At 41.7% G+C, this 16,119-nt stretch overlaps 1 protein-coding gene across 1 annotated transcript in view; it reads right to left on the bottom strand.

Annotated features, from left to right (window-relative positions):
* The window catches only part of LOC128617404 (PDZ and LIM domain protein 7-like), a 43,184-nt gene extending 27,065 nt beyond the window's left edge, over nt 1-16,119 (bottom strand). The window contains exons 1-3 of the mRNA XM_053640507.1: nt 13,770-16,119; nt 12,159-12,257; nt 2,727-2,878 (exon numbers count right to left, since the gene is read on the bottom strand). Of these exons, the coding sequence (XP_053496482.1) occupies nt 2,727-2,878; nt 12,159-12,254 (248 nt within the window). The 5' untranslated portion in view covers nt 12,255-12,257; nt 13,770-16,119. The remainder of the gene's footprint in view (nt 1-2,726; nt 2,879-12,158; nt 12,258-13,769) is intronic.

Below are 16,119 nucleotides of genomic sequence, written 5' to 3'. Positions count from 1 at the left end.
TAGCACCAACACCGAAAATACTTTTTAAATGATCCCTTGCATGTTCATTTAAGTTAGAAAAATTGTGAATTTGTTTCTATTGAATATTGGCATGCATCATATTAACTGATGAACAATGTGTAAGCATGAAATAAAACACTCTGAGGCATGTGTTTTTGGAAAGTACTCCACCATGGAGTGGTAATGTTGAAGCGTCGTTACTCTTAACCCTGAAGTTGCTTATTTTCCTATAACAGCATGTCCTGAAGTGTTTTATTCCTCTTATACCACAGCAACTTGCCAACAATTACAATTTCTTACTTATCAAATGACCAGCACATCTATTTATGCAGTTAGCGCTGAAACCATTGGCTATCCCCAATGTTTATGCAGTGCCTCTGACTGATTTTCCCCCTTTTCTCAGCTTGCTTTTTTCCCATAGACAGTTCTCTGATCTTCATGTTGGTGTATCCTTTTTAACAACAAATACAGTCTTCACAGGTGAATCTGAAGACTAAAACCATGAGTAGATTTTTTTGTTTAAACAAATCAATCTAACAGGACACACCTGGGTAACAAGAAACACCTGTCAGTCACATGTTCCAATATTTTTGCTCACCTACAAACACATCTGCATAAAAATACCAGGAAATAAAAGCTGAAATTCTAAACTCTTTTATGAGAAAGGATCAGGATTTTTACAGCCGATACTGATTTCTTGTCATCTTGATCAATGGCCTTGCCGTTCCAATAATTTTGGAGGCGACCGTAATTTCATTTAATGTTCATGAAACAAGTTAGTTCCTGTTCTTGGTTATGCAGATCGTCATGGTACAGAGAAATGCAATTATTTCCATAGATTCCACTTCCATAGATGTTAATTAGGGCTGGGTAAAAAAATATCGATTCTCCGATTTTAATCGATCTACAATTTAACTAAACGATATCATTACTTAATGCGCGTGATTTACTTGAGAGGATGTGAATATTAACTGTAGTTCGCCTCTCGTCCTGAAGATTCTTTTATGTTTTGAATTATGAAAACAGTTTTATTTCTTAAACACGTTTCAAGTCGTTAATGAATTTCACTGTTGCACTTCTACACCGTTTCAATTTTTTTTTTTTTTTTTTTTTTACAATAACCTGCAGTGTGCAGTTTGTGCTCACCTTGTGTGCATTGTATGCACACATTTATTCTTGTTACAATGTTACTCAAAGTAGAAGTAATGAAACATAATTGTGCAGGTCTTATTGGTAATGTAAATGTGTATTTCAGTAATGTAGCTAAGCAGGAGGGTTTCAGTTACCAGCATTTATTTTAAAACATGGATTCCGTGTCTGCAAAACTAAACATTTAAATTGAAATATCGATAACGAATCAATATTGAATCGAATTCGAAACAAATCGAAACCATATAAATAAGAATCGAATCGCCAAATTGGTTGCAATACCCAGCCCTAATGTTAATCATTTCCTTACACCAATTATATACAAGTGTTAGCTGTTATATAGAAACAATAGCGAGTGCATTAATATAAACTTGCTGTTATAGAAAAATCAGTGAACATTCTGACCAATCAGATTCGAGAATTCAACATCTGTCTTGTACTGGTCCTTTTCCCGAGGTTTCTATGCTTTGAACTGCACCCCCTTTTCCTCCCACAGCCAGTTGGAGCCTCATCTTTGTAATGAACTTTGGTTTTGGAGTCAAGCAAATCCTCTGGCTCTAGACTCGAGCTAAAAAAGACCGCCACGCCGTTATGGGTGTGCCAGGTCACGACTTGTACTGACGTCACTCTCGGTTACCTCGACTCATTGCACTTACACTAGCCTTGGCTAACTGCTGCGTGGGGTTTACTGAGTAATTCTCAAGGCAGCCATTTTCCTCTCGTGCCTAAAAAGGAGAAGCGTGTGGGTTGGGACGCTATGAAGGCTTTTCATCATGCATGTGTGTTGATACAACAGCGGCGGGATAATGACAGAGCTCTCGAGGATGAAGAGCAGAGGGAGACGCCGTGTATGTGTGAGACTACCGGGCAAGCCTGTTTCCCCATTACTCAAACCACAGAATCGTTCAAGCCTTTGAACTGAAAGAGCACATTTCACACGATTATAACCTCGCTCTCCTTGGACTCCTGGATTGCAATTTCTCTGAAAAATTCACTCATATGTCCCACATATCTGGCATAGATCATCGCTTAGAAATGACCAGCCAGCGGTCAGTGCAGTAAAAGTTCGCACGATCGAAAAAATCAGATAAAGATTTGTACATTTAATGATTTTAATCTCAGTTGGATAGACAAAGGAGATCTGTCCCAGTGCGATCAGCCCTTCAGGGGTTTAATATCAGAAGAATTTCAGCAGGGGGAAAGGGGGAAAAAAACAAAACAAACCCACCCCACCTTACTGGGAATGAATTTGTTTATCATGGAAGAAACGGTAAGTTGGGAGTGTCACGGTTAGAAAAGTCCATGGTACGAGAACCTAATCTGAAAAATATTTTACAGTAGTTTTCATGGCATTAAGGGCACACAACCCTGTGGATAAAAAAAATGAAAAAAATCCAAATTGTTTCTTTCTTTCTTAGGAACACATTTTTGAGAAGTTGTTGTCAGACACAAAGGGGATTTTAACCTCAGGGGTACCGAAGTTTGGACCCCCAAGCTGCGTTTTAAAACAAGGAAGTGTTTACTCGAGTGACGAATGTCGCTTCAACTGGAGTACTGCTAAGCGTTTGAGTGTGTACCTGCTGAGTGTCAGAGTGAGGGAGTCAGATGCGCCTCGGATCTTGTTTTGTGCCTCAACGTGTGTCATCTCCTCAGCGTTGGAGTCTTCGATGGACACCACGCTGTCTCCCACTCCGACTCCGGCGTGAGCTGCCTTTCCCCCGGGAGTCAGCTACACACACACACACACACACACGAAGACACATAAAATTAGCATGAGTCATATCACTAACAACCCACCAAGCACTTCATTTTGCATTAGCCACCGCATAAGCAAACACACTGGTGTGAATAATTCTTCTAAGAGCAAATAGTTTTATATATTTTATAGCACTTACCGTTTAGCCACTCTGTGCTTTCTGACTGTCTGAGGAGTATGCTTTCGGTTGGCAAAACCGGCTCAACCAAGAAACCGGTTAAGCACTAAACGAGTAAATCAAGTTGTTAATCACAACTTGAACACTGATCAATAGTTCTGCATGTCAACGCTGTCTATTCGTATCTTTGTGGTGCACATGACCGAACGCTAAAGTGTGCAATTACATGGTTTACACCGTAAATAAAACTTAAACCGAGCAATTTCAGCGACACGGCTGTCATTATGGTGTCATCTTGCGTCGGGGAATCCAAACGTCCTACATTACCCACAATGCCATATGACTTCCTGTTAATAGTGGTGCCAGTGAGATTTAACCCTTGATTCAGCTCTACCTCGGGAGAATGATGCAGTGGCGCTTTAGTCCTTCAGTCTGGCCACTTCTCCCTCATCTGTACACTCTGCTCAGACCATCGAGGTCAGTCTCTGCTCAGACCATCGAGGACAGTCTCTGCTCAGACCATCGAGGACAGTCTCTGCTCAGACCATCGAGGACAGTCTCTGCTGTAACTCTGCACAACTATCTCTTCTAGATGCATTGCATTCTAGGACATTTGCACCAATGACAAAGAAAAACAATACAGAGAAAAGCGGATACTGTGAGCCTGTAATTGATGAGAGTCTCTTTAAAAAAAAAAAAAAAAAAAAAAAAAAAAACCCCACACTTTTAAAAAAAAAAAAATAAAACCCCACACATCTGAATGATCCTACAGTTGTTCCTCACAGTGTTTTCTCTTGTGCATTATGCTTGCCAAGAGCGCTAGATAAGACACGGCTTATCGTCAGTTCATAATCACACCCTCGAGACCGGGAAGAGCGAGTGGATTTTGTGCAAAGGCAACATGAAGGACAAGGCAAGGATAAGACCAAGTCGACAGCACTACGGCGATGTTCAGACAGTAAAAACAGTCTGTCTATAGAAGTCCGCGGCATCGATGGATAATTGAGCAGCGGGTCACGTACAGGAAATGTATACCGTGCGTACGTGGATGGATGTTAAATGCTGACTCGGTGTCTACGGACACTGGTGTATTGTGTTACTCTACTGGACTGAAGATGAAGAGACGAAATACACCCTCAGGGGAAAACAAAGATGAGAACGGGGTCGATCTCAGTTAAGTGAAGATCACAGCGCACATGCAGAGCAGAGACATTTCGCTATGTTTCTGTGAGATCTGGGCCATGGAATACTTCGGGCTCAGATGGTATGTGTAATGCGTTTAAAAAACGAGGAATGAAAAGCTTGACTCTCAGAAACAGTGATGCACATGATCTGGGGATGAGTGCTGTGACAATCTAATAGTGATATAAATAAAGTTACTATACACTGTGATATTACACAGGTGCCATTACTTTTACTCCATTTGGAGTCTCCACAACACACAAAAGCAAGGCTGGTGAGAGAACGAGCGTTTACAGCTGCTATAACGCAAGAGAGAACAGGAACTAACTTGTTTCATGGACGTTCCACAAAGTTACATGTAACTATAAAGGGACAAAAAACATGATAAATGATTGTTGGCAACTTGAGGATGAAGAAAACACTTAACGCTGGTAATGTCAGTGGATGCAGGACGTCACGACTCCTGCCCCAAAGGCAAATTATTCCCGTTGAGGAATCCAGATCACAAAGACTCAAAAAACAAGACGCAACCTTGACACCATGTCCACAAAGAGTTCGACAAATTTCAATCCAGAGGCGAACATGTGGCTGAACGTGACCTGTAGCAAGAGTCAACAGCTAACTGGCGAAGCCTTTGTCAGTCAAAACAAAGCAGCAACACCTGTTTCAATACAGAATCGATTTCTTAAACCGTAGACACCAAATGAACCAGCCATTTCCGGGGTATACAAAATTCATTCGACTCCATCAAGTACAGAGATTCAGAGCAAAAGACTTTGTTTACAAATGGATTAATGTAAAAACATGACTCGACAAAGAGCTCCTGCTATAACCATGCTGACGGTGAGCCGTTTACCAAATGAATCCCTGCTTCAGTGAGTCTCCAGGTTGTTTTCCTGTCTCCAGTTTTACTTTATTTTGTGAACTCGTGGAGTCAACGTGGAAAATAAACGTTGGAGATTATTCTGCCGAGTCATGCAACAGTCTTCAGAGTGGTTTATTGTAAACCTTAATGACTAGACGCGAGTAAGTCATGTCCGCAGCTCGGCCATGGAGTTCTCTTGGATACAAAGTTCAGTCTCACAGCAGTGCTTCTATTGTCGCAGGTGATCTGGTTTCATCAGACTACGCTTTGACGGCGTGTGTGTTTGAGCAACGCCTTCGACATGACCTTCAGCTCCTTGCGAAGCAGCAGCACAGCATTCAATATCTGTAGCACACACAGTTCACAAGGCCTCGCTTGCAGCATTCAGTCATTTCCTGTCCTGAATCCTTCCCTCGACACTCCACCCAGAGTTTTACAGCCTCGCAAGTCCACAATCCTCTCAGCCCTCGGTCTGGACTACAACAGATCACAGCTTTCTTATAATTTTTCTTATTAAATAAATAAATAAATAAATAAATAAATATATTGTAGCATTTATTTTACCAGCATTCATTTAGTCTCCTGTCCTTTGTGCAGATAGTTCAAGTTGCCTGTTTTGGCTTAGCATAAAGCTTAGAATTGTCTAAATAAAAAATAAATCACTCAGAGGCATGCTGCTATAGGAAAGTAATCGAACATCAAGTGGAGTTATTACCCCACCAGAACAGCACCTTCCAAAGGGTCTTACTCCTCTTGTATCATGGTCAAGAAAATGAAAACTTGCGTATAATAGCACGGCTCAAAAAGTAGTTCCAGCTGTAAAATTAACGATAAGTTTGTATTAATGCGCTCGCTGTTGTTTCTATAGTAACGGCTCATACACTGGGACTTGTACTGTGGACATTCCACATAATCCAAGACTAATAAAAATAATAACCTTTTTTTTTTTTTTTAACGTGTTGTTTAACAAAGTAAAGGTTATAACGAGAAGACGTTTTTAAGGAGACATTAATTTAACGTTTATGAAAGGAGTCTCGGTTGTAAGCGCTTTGTGATGTTATCAGCTTCCCAGTTCAGGACAGTTTACTACAGGAAAGCTCAGGAGTGTTTATCACAGCTATAACATTGGTGAGAACAGGAACTAACTTGTCTCGCGGATGTTTCTCAACATTAAATCGAACGATAAACCTTTAAAATGTGCGACGTGTCATTCGGTAATTAATTAAACACTGCGATCTTTGGCAAATCGCTGTGGTGTAAGTGGAATAATGCACTCCAGACCCTACTATTATATGAAAATAATTCCCCTCCAGGGAGTAGCAGCACTTTTCTTGCGCGTTACAACAACTGCAGCAGAGAAACTACAACTCGTGAATGTGAGATTAAGAAGGTAAGCCCAAATCCAAAACACAAGACAGAAAGCGTGAGTGGGAGTGCAAGGTTTTGAGAAGCTGAATAAATGAAACGTATGAAGGAGGACACTGAGGAGAGCAATGAGGCTCCGAGGGCCGTGCTGATGGACAGAAGCACCTGCGTCCTGGGCTCAGGTTCAGAGCAGCTGTTCCTCCACTCAAAGCAGGACAGCGGCGAAGTGCTGAGCTCGGGCCTTTCATACGACACCGTGAACTCCTTCGGTACTGATAAAAAGCATGTCCTTTCACACGTAGAGATCAGAACATTGGCGCAAATTCAGCAGGACACATCTGCCATTACGTACTGTAGGAGACACCTTCTAAAGTTCAAAAAGGTAGGAAAGTGCCAACGTAACACGAATACCAGGGCACATGATGGCTTTAACATACTGAAGAAGCCCCTTCAATGCTCAAGTGCCTTTTACATTTCACCTTGGTTCATCTGTAGACCACCGATTCACCTTCAGCACAAGCACTTCATTCTAGTCATATTTCAGTTTTACTTCTTCCACTGCCTTTTTCGGTGGGGGGGGCTGGAATACACCATTGCGTCAGATCCATAAATACCCTGCAGGGCCGAGCTATGGGAGCTCGGAGAGCTCTTACACGAGAAACTAGACCCCCCCCCACCACCACCACCACCACCACCACCACCACCACCACAAATACTTGTTTCAAAGATTCAGCCTCGAATCCTGACGTGGCTGGGAATCAGATCAGCAACAAATGACTGATTTTATGAGCGCAAGCACTTCGTGCTGAGCGCTTGTCAAATTTATGTCTCTCGCACATCATTAAACGTCAGGAGTAATGCGGGCTCAGGGACGCAGGGGAGAAAAGAGCCGTAAAGACATGAAGGCATAAAGACATAATCGAGGATAAAACCGAGAGGGACATGTGGGAACGTATCCGAATGGTTACATCATATTTACAGCTCAGCTCGTGTTCAGACAGAATATGTTGACGCGAACCAGATGAATGATCCATCACAAAAGTAGAAACTAACACTAAACATCTGTTGGAAATGTTGCGTAAACTTTTTCTTTAGTCACAGGCGTGTATGAACTCTTCCAAACAAACAATCCTTGCCTCATTCCAAGGGCTGGGGGGGGGGGCTCAAGGATGACCGAGGGAGGACACAAGAGGCCACTGTGTGTTGTCAGGAGTGGGACGGCAGTGCTAAAAATGCTTGGAATGCTGGAAATGCGTGCTAATCAGGGAGATCCTGCAGACAGCTCACGCACGGCAGAGTTGAAGAACTCCGAATGAAGATCTGCAATTCGACCAAGACAGAGACGATCTGATCACTTACAGCTCAGATTATACATCATAAAGGCATGGAATGTTTTCTGATCGTGGATAGATACACACATATAAGAGGGAAGGAAAAGGAGGGGAGACGTAGACCATTCACCCCACTCTGGTCCATCACGCTGAGAAGAAACCTAGTTCTTCCGTTAAGGACAGAAAAGTCAACAGCAGTCAATAAGGCTGTTCTGAATCAGTGCATGAGTCAAGCCTGTGAGAACAGTCACTGTTCCCGTCACGTCAGTCTAGCATCGTCTCAAACATGAGTGACTAATAATTCATTACAATGTCTCTCAGTTGGTGAAGACGGAAGACACGTAGTGCGTCTGTTCTGCTTCGGTCTTCTAATCTGCAGGTATGCTCTGCTCTAAAGCATGTGATGCCATCAAGACACTTCAGGCATTGAGGGAACCCACTAGAAACTTGCTCCACCGATGGTCATTATATTGCTGTTCGGAAGCGAGAGTTTTATTTAGAGCTGCAACAATGAAAATCGACGTCAACGAATCTCGTTATTGATTAGTCGGTCTGCCCCTGGCACGGGGTGTGTTTACTCACTACGTTACTTCTGTTCCGAAAACGCGCTTCGGAGAGAAAATATTAAAAGTTGTGTCCCAAATGAAGTACTATACACTTACACTATGCACTATGTACGCTACCATCTAGTGTATGAATTTTAGAAAGGTAATATAGTCTCAAAAGGATCTCTAGCGGTTTTTTACTAACCGGAAGAATAAGCCGCTTCCTAGTCGACAGCGCATGACGTCATACGCACGTAATGTGATGCCGCTAGCTTTAGCAAACACCCAGAGTCACCGACAATAACTTTCTTCAGTTTACTGTTTATGTCAACATTACTTTTTATAAGAAGTAATGCGTAAATACTAGAGATGCACCGATACTAAATTTCTAAGCCAATACCGATAACCGTGTGATATCAGCCGATACCGATACCGATCATTTAAATCTTTCAACAGTGTACTGGCCCTTTAATTCAGCGTGAGCAGCGTGGGGGGGAAAAAATAGACTCTACGCCGAAACTCCTGATTCACCTCTGCTCACTTCCGGTGTAAATGCAGTGCAGAGCTTAAAAACTGCAGTTTTGTCATCATTCCACAGGAGAGACATCATCTTTACACTCAGCACCAAATCAATGTGTTTTCCCACCCTCTTTTGATTGACAGGATATAATCTGCCCTGATCATCGGATGTTTTTAAATTATCGGCCGATAGCGTGAAAAATAGCCTTTATCGGCCGATACATCGGTGCATCTCTAGTAAATACGATTATATAATACAAACTTATATATTAGCTTATATAAGTATTTATACATTATTTTATGGATGCACAAAAAGCACTGAATTAAACTACAGTCCTAAATGAATAATATATATTCTGCTGTATGTCTGTGTATTGGGTTCTTTTAAGTCGTGTATATATAATTGGACAATTGTGTAAAGTTGTAGTCTGAAGTTTATGTTTGTAACACTCAGTTTGTGGATTTTATTTTAAATGAACTAAAAAAAAAAAAAAAGGGCACTGAAAGTTTGCACCCCCTTCTGATTAAACAAAAAAATAGGCCAACTAATCGATTATGAAAATAATCGTTAGTTGCAGCCCTAGCATTATTACTGAGGAGAGGTGTATTACAGACGTCCCCCTGATCAGCGACTTGTTTTCATTATTAAGCTCTTTTCCATATTAGAGAGTCACGTTGTCAAATGCCAGCTGACAAGAGAAACCCAGAGAAAGTCTCAGAGACCACGGTGAAAGTGAAAGAGAGAGAGCACATACAGACACGCTCACAATAACTGTTACGCAACACTTGTTCGTCACTCGGACAGGTGAGGTCACCGAGGTCTACCTCGCATCCAGGTGATCCTTTCGGTCACTGATCTCAACTGTAGCTCCTGTCTGGTGGCAAAACAGATGCAAGAGGTTCCAGGTTGAGTGGAGCTTATAAAGAGTCATAAATCCAATCGTAAACCATGACGTGAGGGAAGAGAAACAAGAAAACAGATGACTGACGTTACAGTGTATTGTGTTTGACAGTCTAAAATGGAAAGATGTTATCAAATGATATCATTTCTGGCACAAGGGTAAAACAATATTTGTGTCGTGTTCATATCATTTTTGGGGCGTTTCCCCCCCAAAAAAAATCCCTTGCCATGGAAGAACAAGGATTCACAATGAAGTTTGTGTAAATATGGATTAAAAGTTACAGATGACAAAACTTTACAGCAGCGAGTCTTGTTAGAACAAGCTCAAATTTCAGCTACTGAGTTAGGAAAGCTTCATGAGAGCTTTGTACTGCATTAGTTACACTATACTGCTTCACGAAGTGCCTTCGAAGCCCTAGTTATATAAAAATGGGTCACTTTCACATTTGGTCCGAATACTCGAATCTAGAACCCAAGACTGATTCTGGGCTCATAAATCGCCGGCACGCTCAAGCAACAAAGAAAAATACCTTTTGGAAGTCATCATGCAGGAACACCTGCAAACCAGGAGCTGATCTCATAAGGCGGACACGAGACGTGCCTTTTCCCCCCCACTGTGCTCTAATTTCCGCTGCTTCACAAAAGTAGAAACAGGAAATAATGTGAGAAGTTAAACCAATCGTGTTCCTCGGCACGCAAGGCCAAGCATGGACGGCTACCGCCCCAGATGCGGACTGTGCCGTGGTTCATTTGAAGTGAAGCCCGACCCAACGCTTTCAAGAGAACTGAGGATGGGATATCTTTGGACCACAGTGTTCACACCTCCCGAAAAATACCAAACTTGGCACTCAGACATCTCGGAGTCTGGGAGGGAAAAAAAACGCAAGTGTGAAAAACAAAAAAAACAACAAAAAACAAAAAACACACAAAGCAATCCCGTTCAAGGTAGAAATAAATGTTGAAGTCGACCACAAGTTCCCACCTGCAATTCCACCAACCAACCAGAACGCAGTCTCTTTCCAAAATGCCAGTGTAACCACTGAAGCCAAGTGTATAGAAGGATTTACATTTTGTTGTTTGATATTAGGCTTTAGTCAATGTAACATACATTATATTATATATTATATTATATATATATTTTTTTTAATTATTAAAGTGTTCATGCATTTCTAACATTGTCATGATTGAGCCATTTGCTCATTTGTAGTACTCGTTAAAGACCTTTTCAAGATGACACTCTTTGCTACTCTTGGCAAACAGGTTTACTTCCTAATGCTGCACATACAAGGGAAGGAAAGAGTGTCGTGTTCAATCTGGAGCTTTGGAGGCAGCAATAAACCAAGATTCGATGACCTTTAGCGGAGGAGGAGGAGGCATCCTGAGAAACCAAACAAACCTTCAACATATCCATGTGAGGCGAGAGAGAGAGTTGCGCAGAGCCTTCTTTTATGGGTTTGATATCAAGCAGTGACATGTTTGAGAAGGAATGCGAGTGTTGAAACGGCCCTCGCCGGGCTGGAAGCATACGGTTCTCGTTATTTCTCTCGTTGCATTTCCTTTTCAGGATTTGTTTGATGCTTTTGTGATTTCTGTTCAGCAGGAACACAGTGCCTCAAGGCCACAGGAGTGCATTCAGTGCTCCATTTCTATTAGCATGCGGGGTAGGGGGGAGGGGACGACCATCCTGATGAGTACAGCTTTTAAGGAATACATCGGTGAGAAATGCCAAACATTTGTCCTTATCTAGCTTACATTCACTGTTCAATAATCTTTTAACAGTCATTTGTCAATGCTGGTGTAACCCAATTCTACTCTCTGTTTAGGCCTCCAAATATTTAAATCTGTATCTGTATTCAGATTCAATTCAATATTCAGAAACAATGGAAATTTCAGAATTGGTCGGGAAAAACAGAGACAAATGTACACAACGTAGCAGCCTGATTTCACTCCTGTCTATGAGCTTCATATCTGGCTGTTCACTTGTGTCTTCCTAAATTTATTACATTTGTAAATGTATAATATTCATATTCAACAGTCACAATAGTGCAATTTTTGTTACAATTCACTGATTACACATCACTTGCCATCTGATTTTCGTTTGAGAGGAGGCTTCCTAAGTAGTTGCCATCATCTGAGCTTCACAGACACTTAAAAAGATACACATCACCATAAAGTCAAAAAACTGTGAGCCGAATATACGAACACATTCCTACTTGCAGTTTTGGTCACGTCCAAATAACATTTATTCACCGAGTGATAGAGGAGCTGACGTGGAAACGTTTTTGGGAAAACTGCTGAGTGTGTGTGTGTGTGTGTGTGTGCGCGCGCTGGCGCTCTTCTCGGTGACGTCTTCAGAAAAAATTCCACAGATTAATAGTTGGGAGTGAAGTCGAGCTCTTTTTGGGAGGCAAGATGGATTACACTCACCCTGGACACTGTGAGAGGCATGCTGAAATCCTTCCCTCCCTGGAGTCGGAAGCCCCACGGCGCCGGCCCGCTGAGCGTCACGCTGTAAACGTTCATGGCCTGTGTGTGTGTGAGAGACAGAGAGAGAGAGAGAGAGACAGAGAGAGGGAGGACAGATGAGTGGAGAGAGATCAAGGATGGTTGTCCTTCATCACAGTGCAATAACCACCAAAAAGGGAGTGAAAGCAAAACCCAGACAAGCCGATGTCTTAAACAGTCTGCTATTGCTAACTGCTTTATTTTTTGTTCAACAAGATTTTTGGTAAGTGGACTCAGTCGCATTTCTCAGCGACGACTCAAAAGTCTGACGTCTGCAATTTTCATACATTTCTCACAACTTCATGAGCCGATTTGCCAGACACCACATGAGCTGCCTAACCCTACACTAAATTAAACCATCATTAGAGGTTTTACAAACCTGTTTCAAAGTCTAACGACATCATATAGTAGCTTTATACTACACACTAAAGTATAACGTCTCTCCCGCCGTACTTAATCAGTTGCTCGTGATGTAGCCTGTTTGTTGCATCACGTCCCGAGAATGAAACTGATGGCAGTCAAACTGGCCGTTAGGAGCCGATTACAGTCTCAAACGATTCTGTACTGATTTAAGGGTTTAAACAGTTTTAAAAACTACCGGAACTGGCATGGGGAAACTTCTAGGATTGAAGTCATGCACTTATTCATCAAACAGAAAAAAAAAACACACCCAAACAAAAACAATTATTCCGTGCCAATCTTTTTTTTAATGATATACCGCATTACTCAATATGCACCGTATCATCATGAACACTTCTAAACATCATCAGTAACACGTTCGCGTTGGACTCGTCGCAGTGTACGAACGTGCTCGGAGTTTCTCTCCGTTATTTAAAGCTGAGATTCACTCGCTGTGGGAAGTCGGCCAGCTTATTTTGAGCACGTCATAAAAGCTACAGTTGTCGTTACCCTTTGCAAGTCTTTGTAACCGAATTGTGAGAATTACTCAGAACGATAAATCTTATCGCGCGTCATATTGTGACGTCATAAACCGTAACTCAGGGAGCGTCTTTAAACTCCAGAGATCCACTTAGTACGAATGTAATCCAAGTATTTATTATAGATTAATACTCATTATACAAATGTTTCAGGGTATTTATTGGTGACTTCAAGGTTTTAAAACTCCTGACAGAACACGTCAGGTCCAAGTCAACTTTATTTTTATATATTATATATAGACTTATTTGTGTTGGAGTTATCAAGGTTTGGAGATTTGAGAACCGCTGACTACAAGGATTAAAATATTATCGGAATCTGAGAAAACTACGAAGCACTGGAAGGTCCACTGTGCAACAAACCATTCAAGACAAAGTTCTGACAAAGCAGACTACAAACTATAATACACAACACAGAAGATCTGACATTCCTGAAAAGACGTGTGCCAAAGCCAATTAAAGCACACACACAAAAAAAAAAAACAGTCTCAAATGACACTTGCTCTCTGGCAGAATGAATTACGAGACCCTTCACCCCTGCGTCCGATCCGCTCCACCACCAATTCTGACTTCAATGACTCGAACAGTGCGAACGTACCTCACAGAAAGGGCCAAATTAGCCGCTGGAAAGCCAGGAAAAGTACGAGGAACGCTGGTTCTGGAAACGAGTGCGACCCTCCGACTCTTCGGCCTTGTGGCGGGGGTGAGGCTTTACGTCTTGTCCCCTCTCCACGGGCTATATAAGGAATGTAAAACTACACCAAACTATTTCAGCCCAACACCCACATGAGTCACGCAGAGAGACGGATAGAGACAGAGACACAGAGAGGGGAGGGGAGAGAGAGAGAGAGACAGAAAACCTCAACTCGCACACATTTTCTGGCTCCAGCGAGACCGTTTAAACGAATGAATAAGCGCAGACAGACGGCAAAAAAGATGGAAGAGGAGGAGGAAGAGGGTGAGGTAACATTCCACCAAGTGAGAGTTACAAGGCACTTTACATCACAGCCGACGAAGAAGAAAAGAGATGTGCTGAGAACTATTCCCAGCACACAGCCGGTGATGAAATGGATAACCCGGGAACAAATGAGCTGTACACTTAATTAAACACTTAAAACACTACAATCTTTGATGTTGACTCAGGAAGGGGCTTTTAAATCAGCAGTAACTTTTCTGGTATGAAGCCAGAGTGGAAACCACTTTTTTTTCTTTTTTATTGCATAGATCTTTTTTTTTTTTTTTTAAAGGTGTAGCTTTCACCTTTGATCCAAGTCCAAGTCTATTAAAAGTGAACTTATGGAATCGTACACACATCGAGTACTCGCGATGCAGAAACCCAGCCAGAAGTCATTAACATCAAAATTAGTGAAACTGTTCAGCTACAACTGGCTCGTATTCTGCATTTCTTTCATTTAAACCCAAACCACAAGCTTATCTTTTTCTACTGAATATGTCGGCAACACCACAAAAGGAACTCTTTGGTTTGTACTTGGCAAATAAACGGTGTTGATGTACACGTTGCACGTTGGTGCAGTTGTGAGTATAAATACGTGATAGAGCACCGAGTCACCACAAAGGCAGCACGTGGTCAGGAAAACCGTCAGGGAAAAAAAAAATTTTGTGTTGATGAACGCCGATCGCTTGTAAAATACACGGGACAGCCGATTTGCATTTGGTAACGCCCACAAACCTCCATTAAAGGCAACGCTCGAACAGCTGAAACGGACTTTCTCAGAGGTAGAGGTGAAAGTCATTTTGACTTGCGTCCGTGACAATAAAAAAAACATTACAGCACCTGAAAGGCCAAAATCTGAAGGTAAATTACAGAAAAGCTCAATTCAATATGACGTGAAGAAAAGAAAGTGGTTTGACAGGAAAATATAGAAGGAAAAAAAAAATCATAATTTCATACCATATATATTGCGGCTTGAGACATATCAGATCGGTCTCTTATCAGCCACTAAGCAGCCCGCAGAGGATTTCGCAGTTTTGTTTGTTTTGTTGTTTGTGATCGTCGCGGCCAAAAATGTTCAATTTTGCTGTGGTTTTTTTCTAAATTTACGATGCAATTTTCAGTATTTTGTGTTTTTTGTTTGTTTGTTTTTTTGCGGGAAACCACTTGAACTGGCAAAAGTGCAACTGCACAAAATAGTTTTGCACTGTCTTTTGCCGTGATGTTTGTTGGTAAATGAGACCGTTCAGCTGTATTCGTGTTCGACGCACATGAATCGAAGAGGGCTATGGCTTAATGCGTGTTGATGTGATGAGGTTACATGATGCATTGTGATGACGTTGCATGACATGTCTTGGCCCAAATCTGCAGAAAATCTCAGTCCTCCGAGTACCACAGAGTTTCCACAATTTCTGCGACAAAATCCTGGAGGGACTGAGTTAGTGCTGGCTGTAATAAAAATTTTTTTTTTTTTTTTTTTAAAGACTGGTCTTATTTGTCCTAGTTTATGGATTTAGGACTTGCTTTCTTTATCTCTTTTCATATTTAATATTTCTTTAGTTAATACTGTTAATATGAAAGACTGGGTTGCACAAAAGTTTCATTAACTCAAGGTTTACATTAGTTAGTCTTCTTATGCATAAACTTAGACACACTCAGGAACATAAACAGGAAATGAAAAAGGATTTTCACGAATACCAAATTTCTCGTGTAAACGTTCGTACAAATGATTTACGAATAAATCCGGCCTGTTGAATGAGGCCCATTGCAGGGACAAGCATGCACCGGGAAAGCGTTTTAGTACCGTCCTGCCACTCTGCAACAGACTGTAACAATCCGTAGTCTGAGCGCTCATGTATGAGGAAGAGGGCAGATAGTGCATTCCTCTGTGTGACCCAGCAGGTCAAGATTCAGCAGGATAGCTTCGCTTGTCTCAGAGGAAGCATGTGTTGGCCTTCACCCGACCATGTTGGTGGGTTGGGAACTTGGAAGGTGA

This window comes from Ictalurus furcatus, chromosome 2 (genome assembly GCF_023375685.1).
Source record: "Ictalurus furcatus strain D&B chromosome 2, Billie_1.0, whole genome shotgun sequence".
Taxonomy (NCBI): domain Eukaryota; kingdom Metazoa; phylum Chordata; class Actinopteri; order Siluriformes; family Ictaluridae; genus Ictalurus; species Ictalurus furcatus.
Note: the sequence above shows the minus strand (reverse complement) of the source record. Positions and strands in the feature narration are given on the sequence as shown.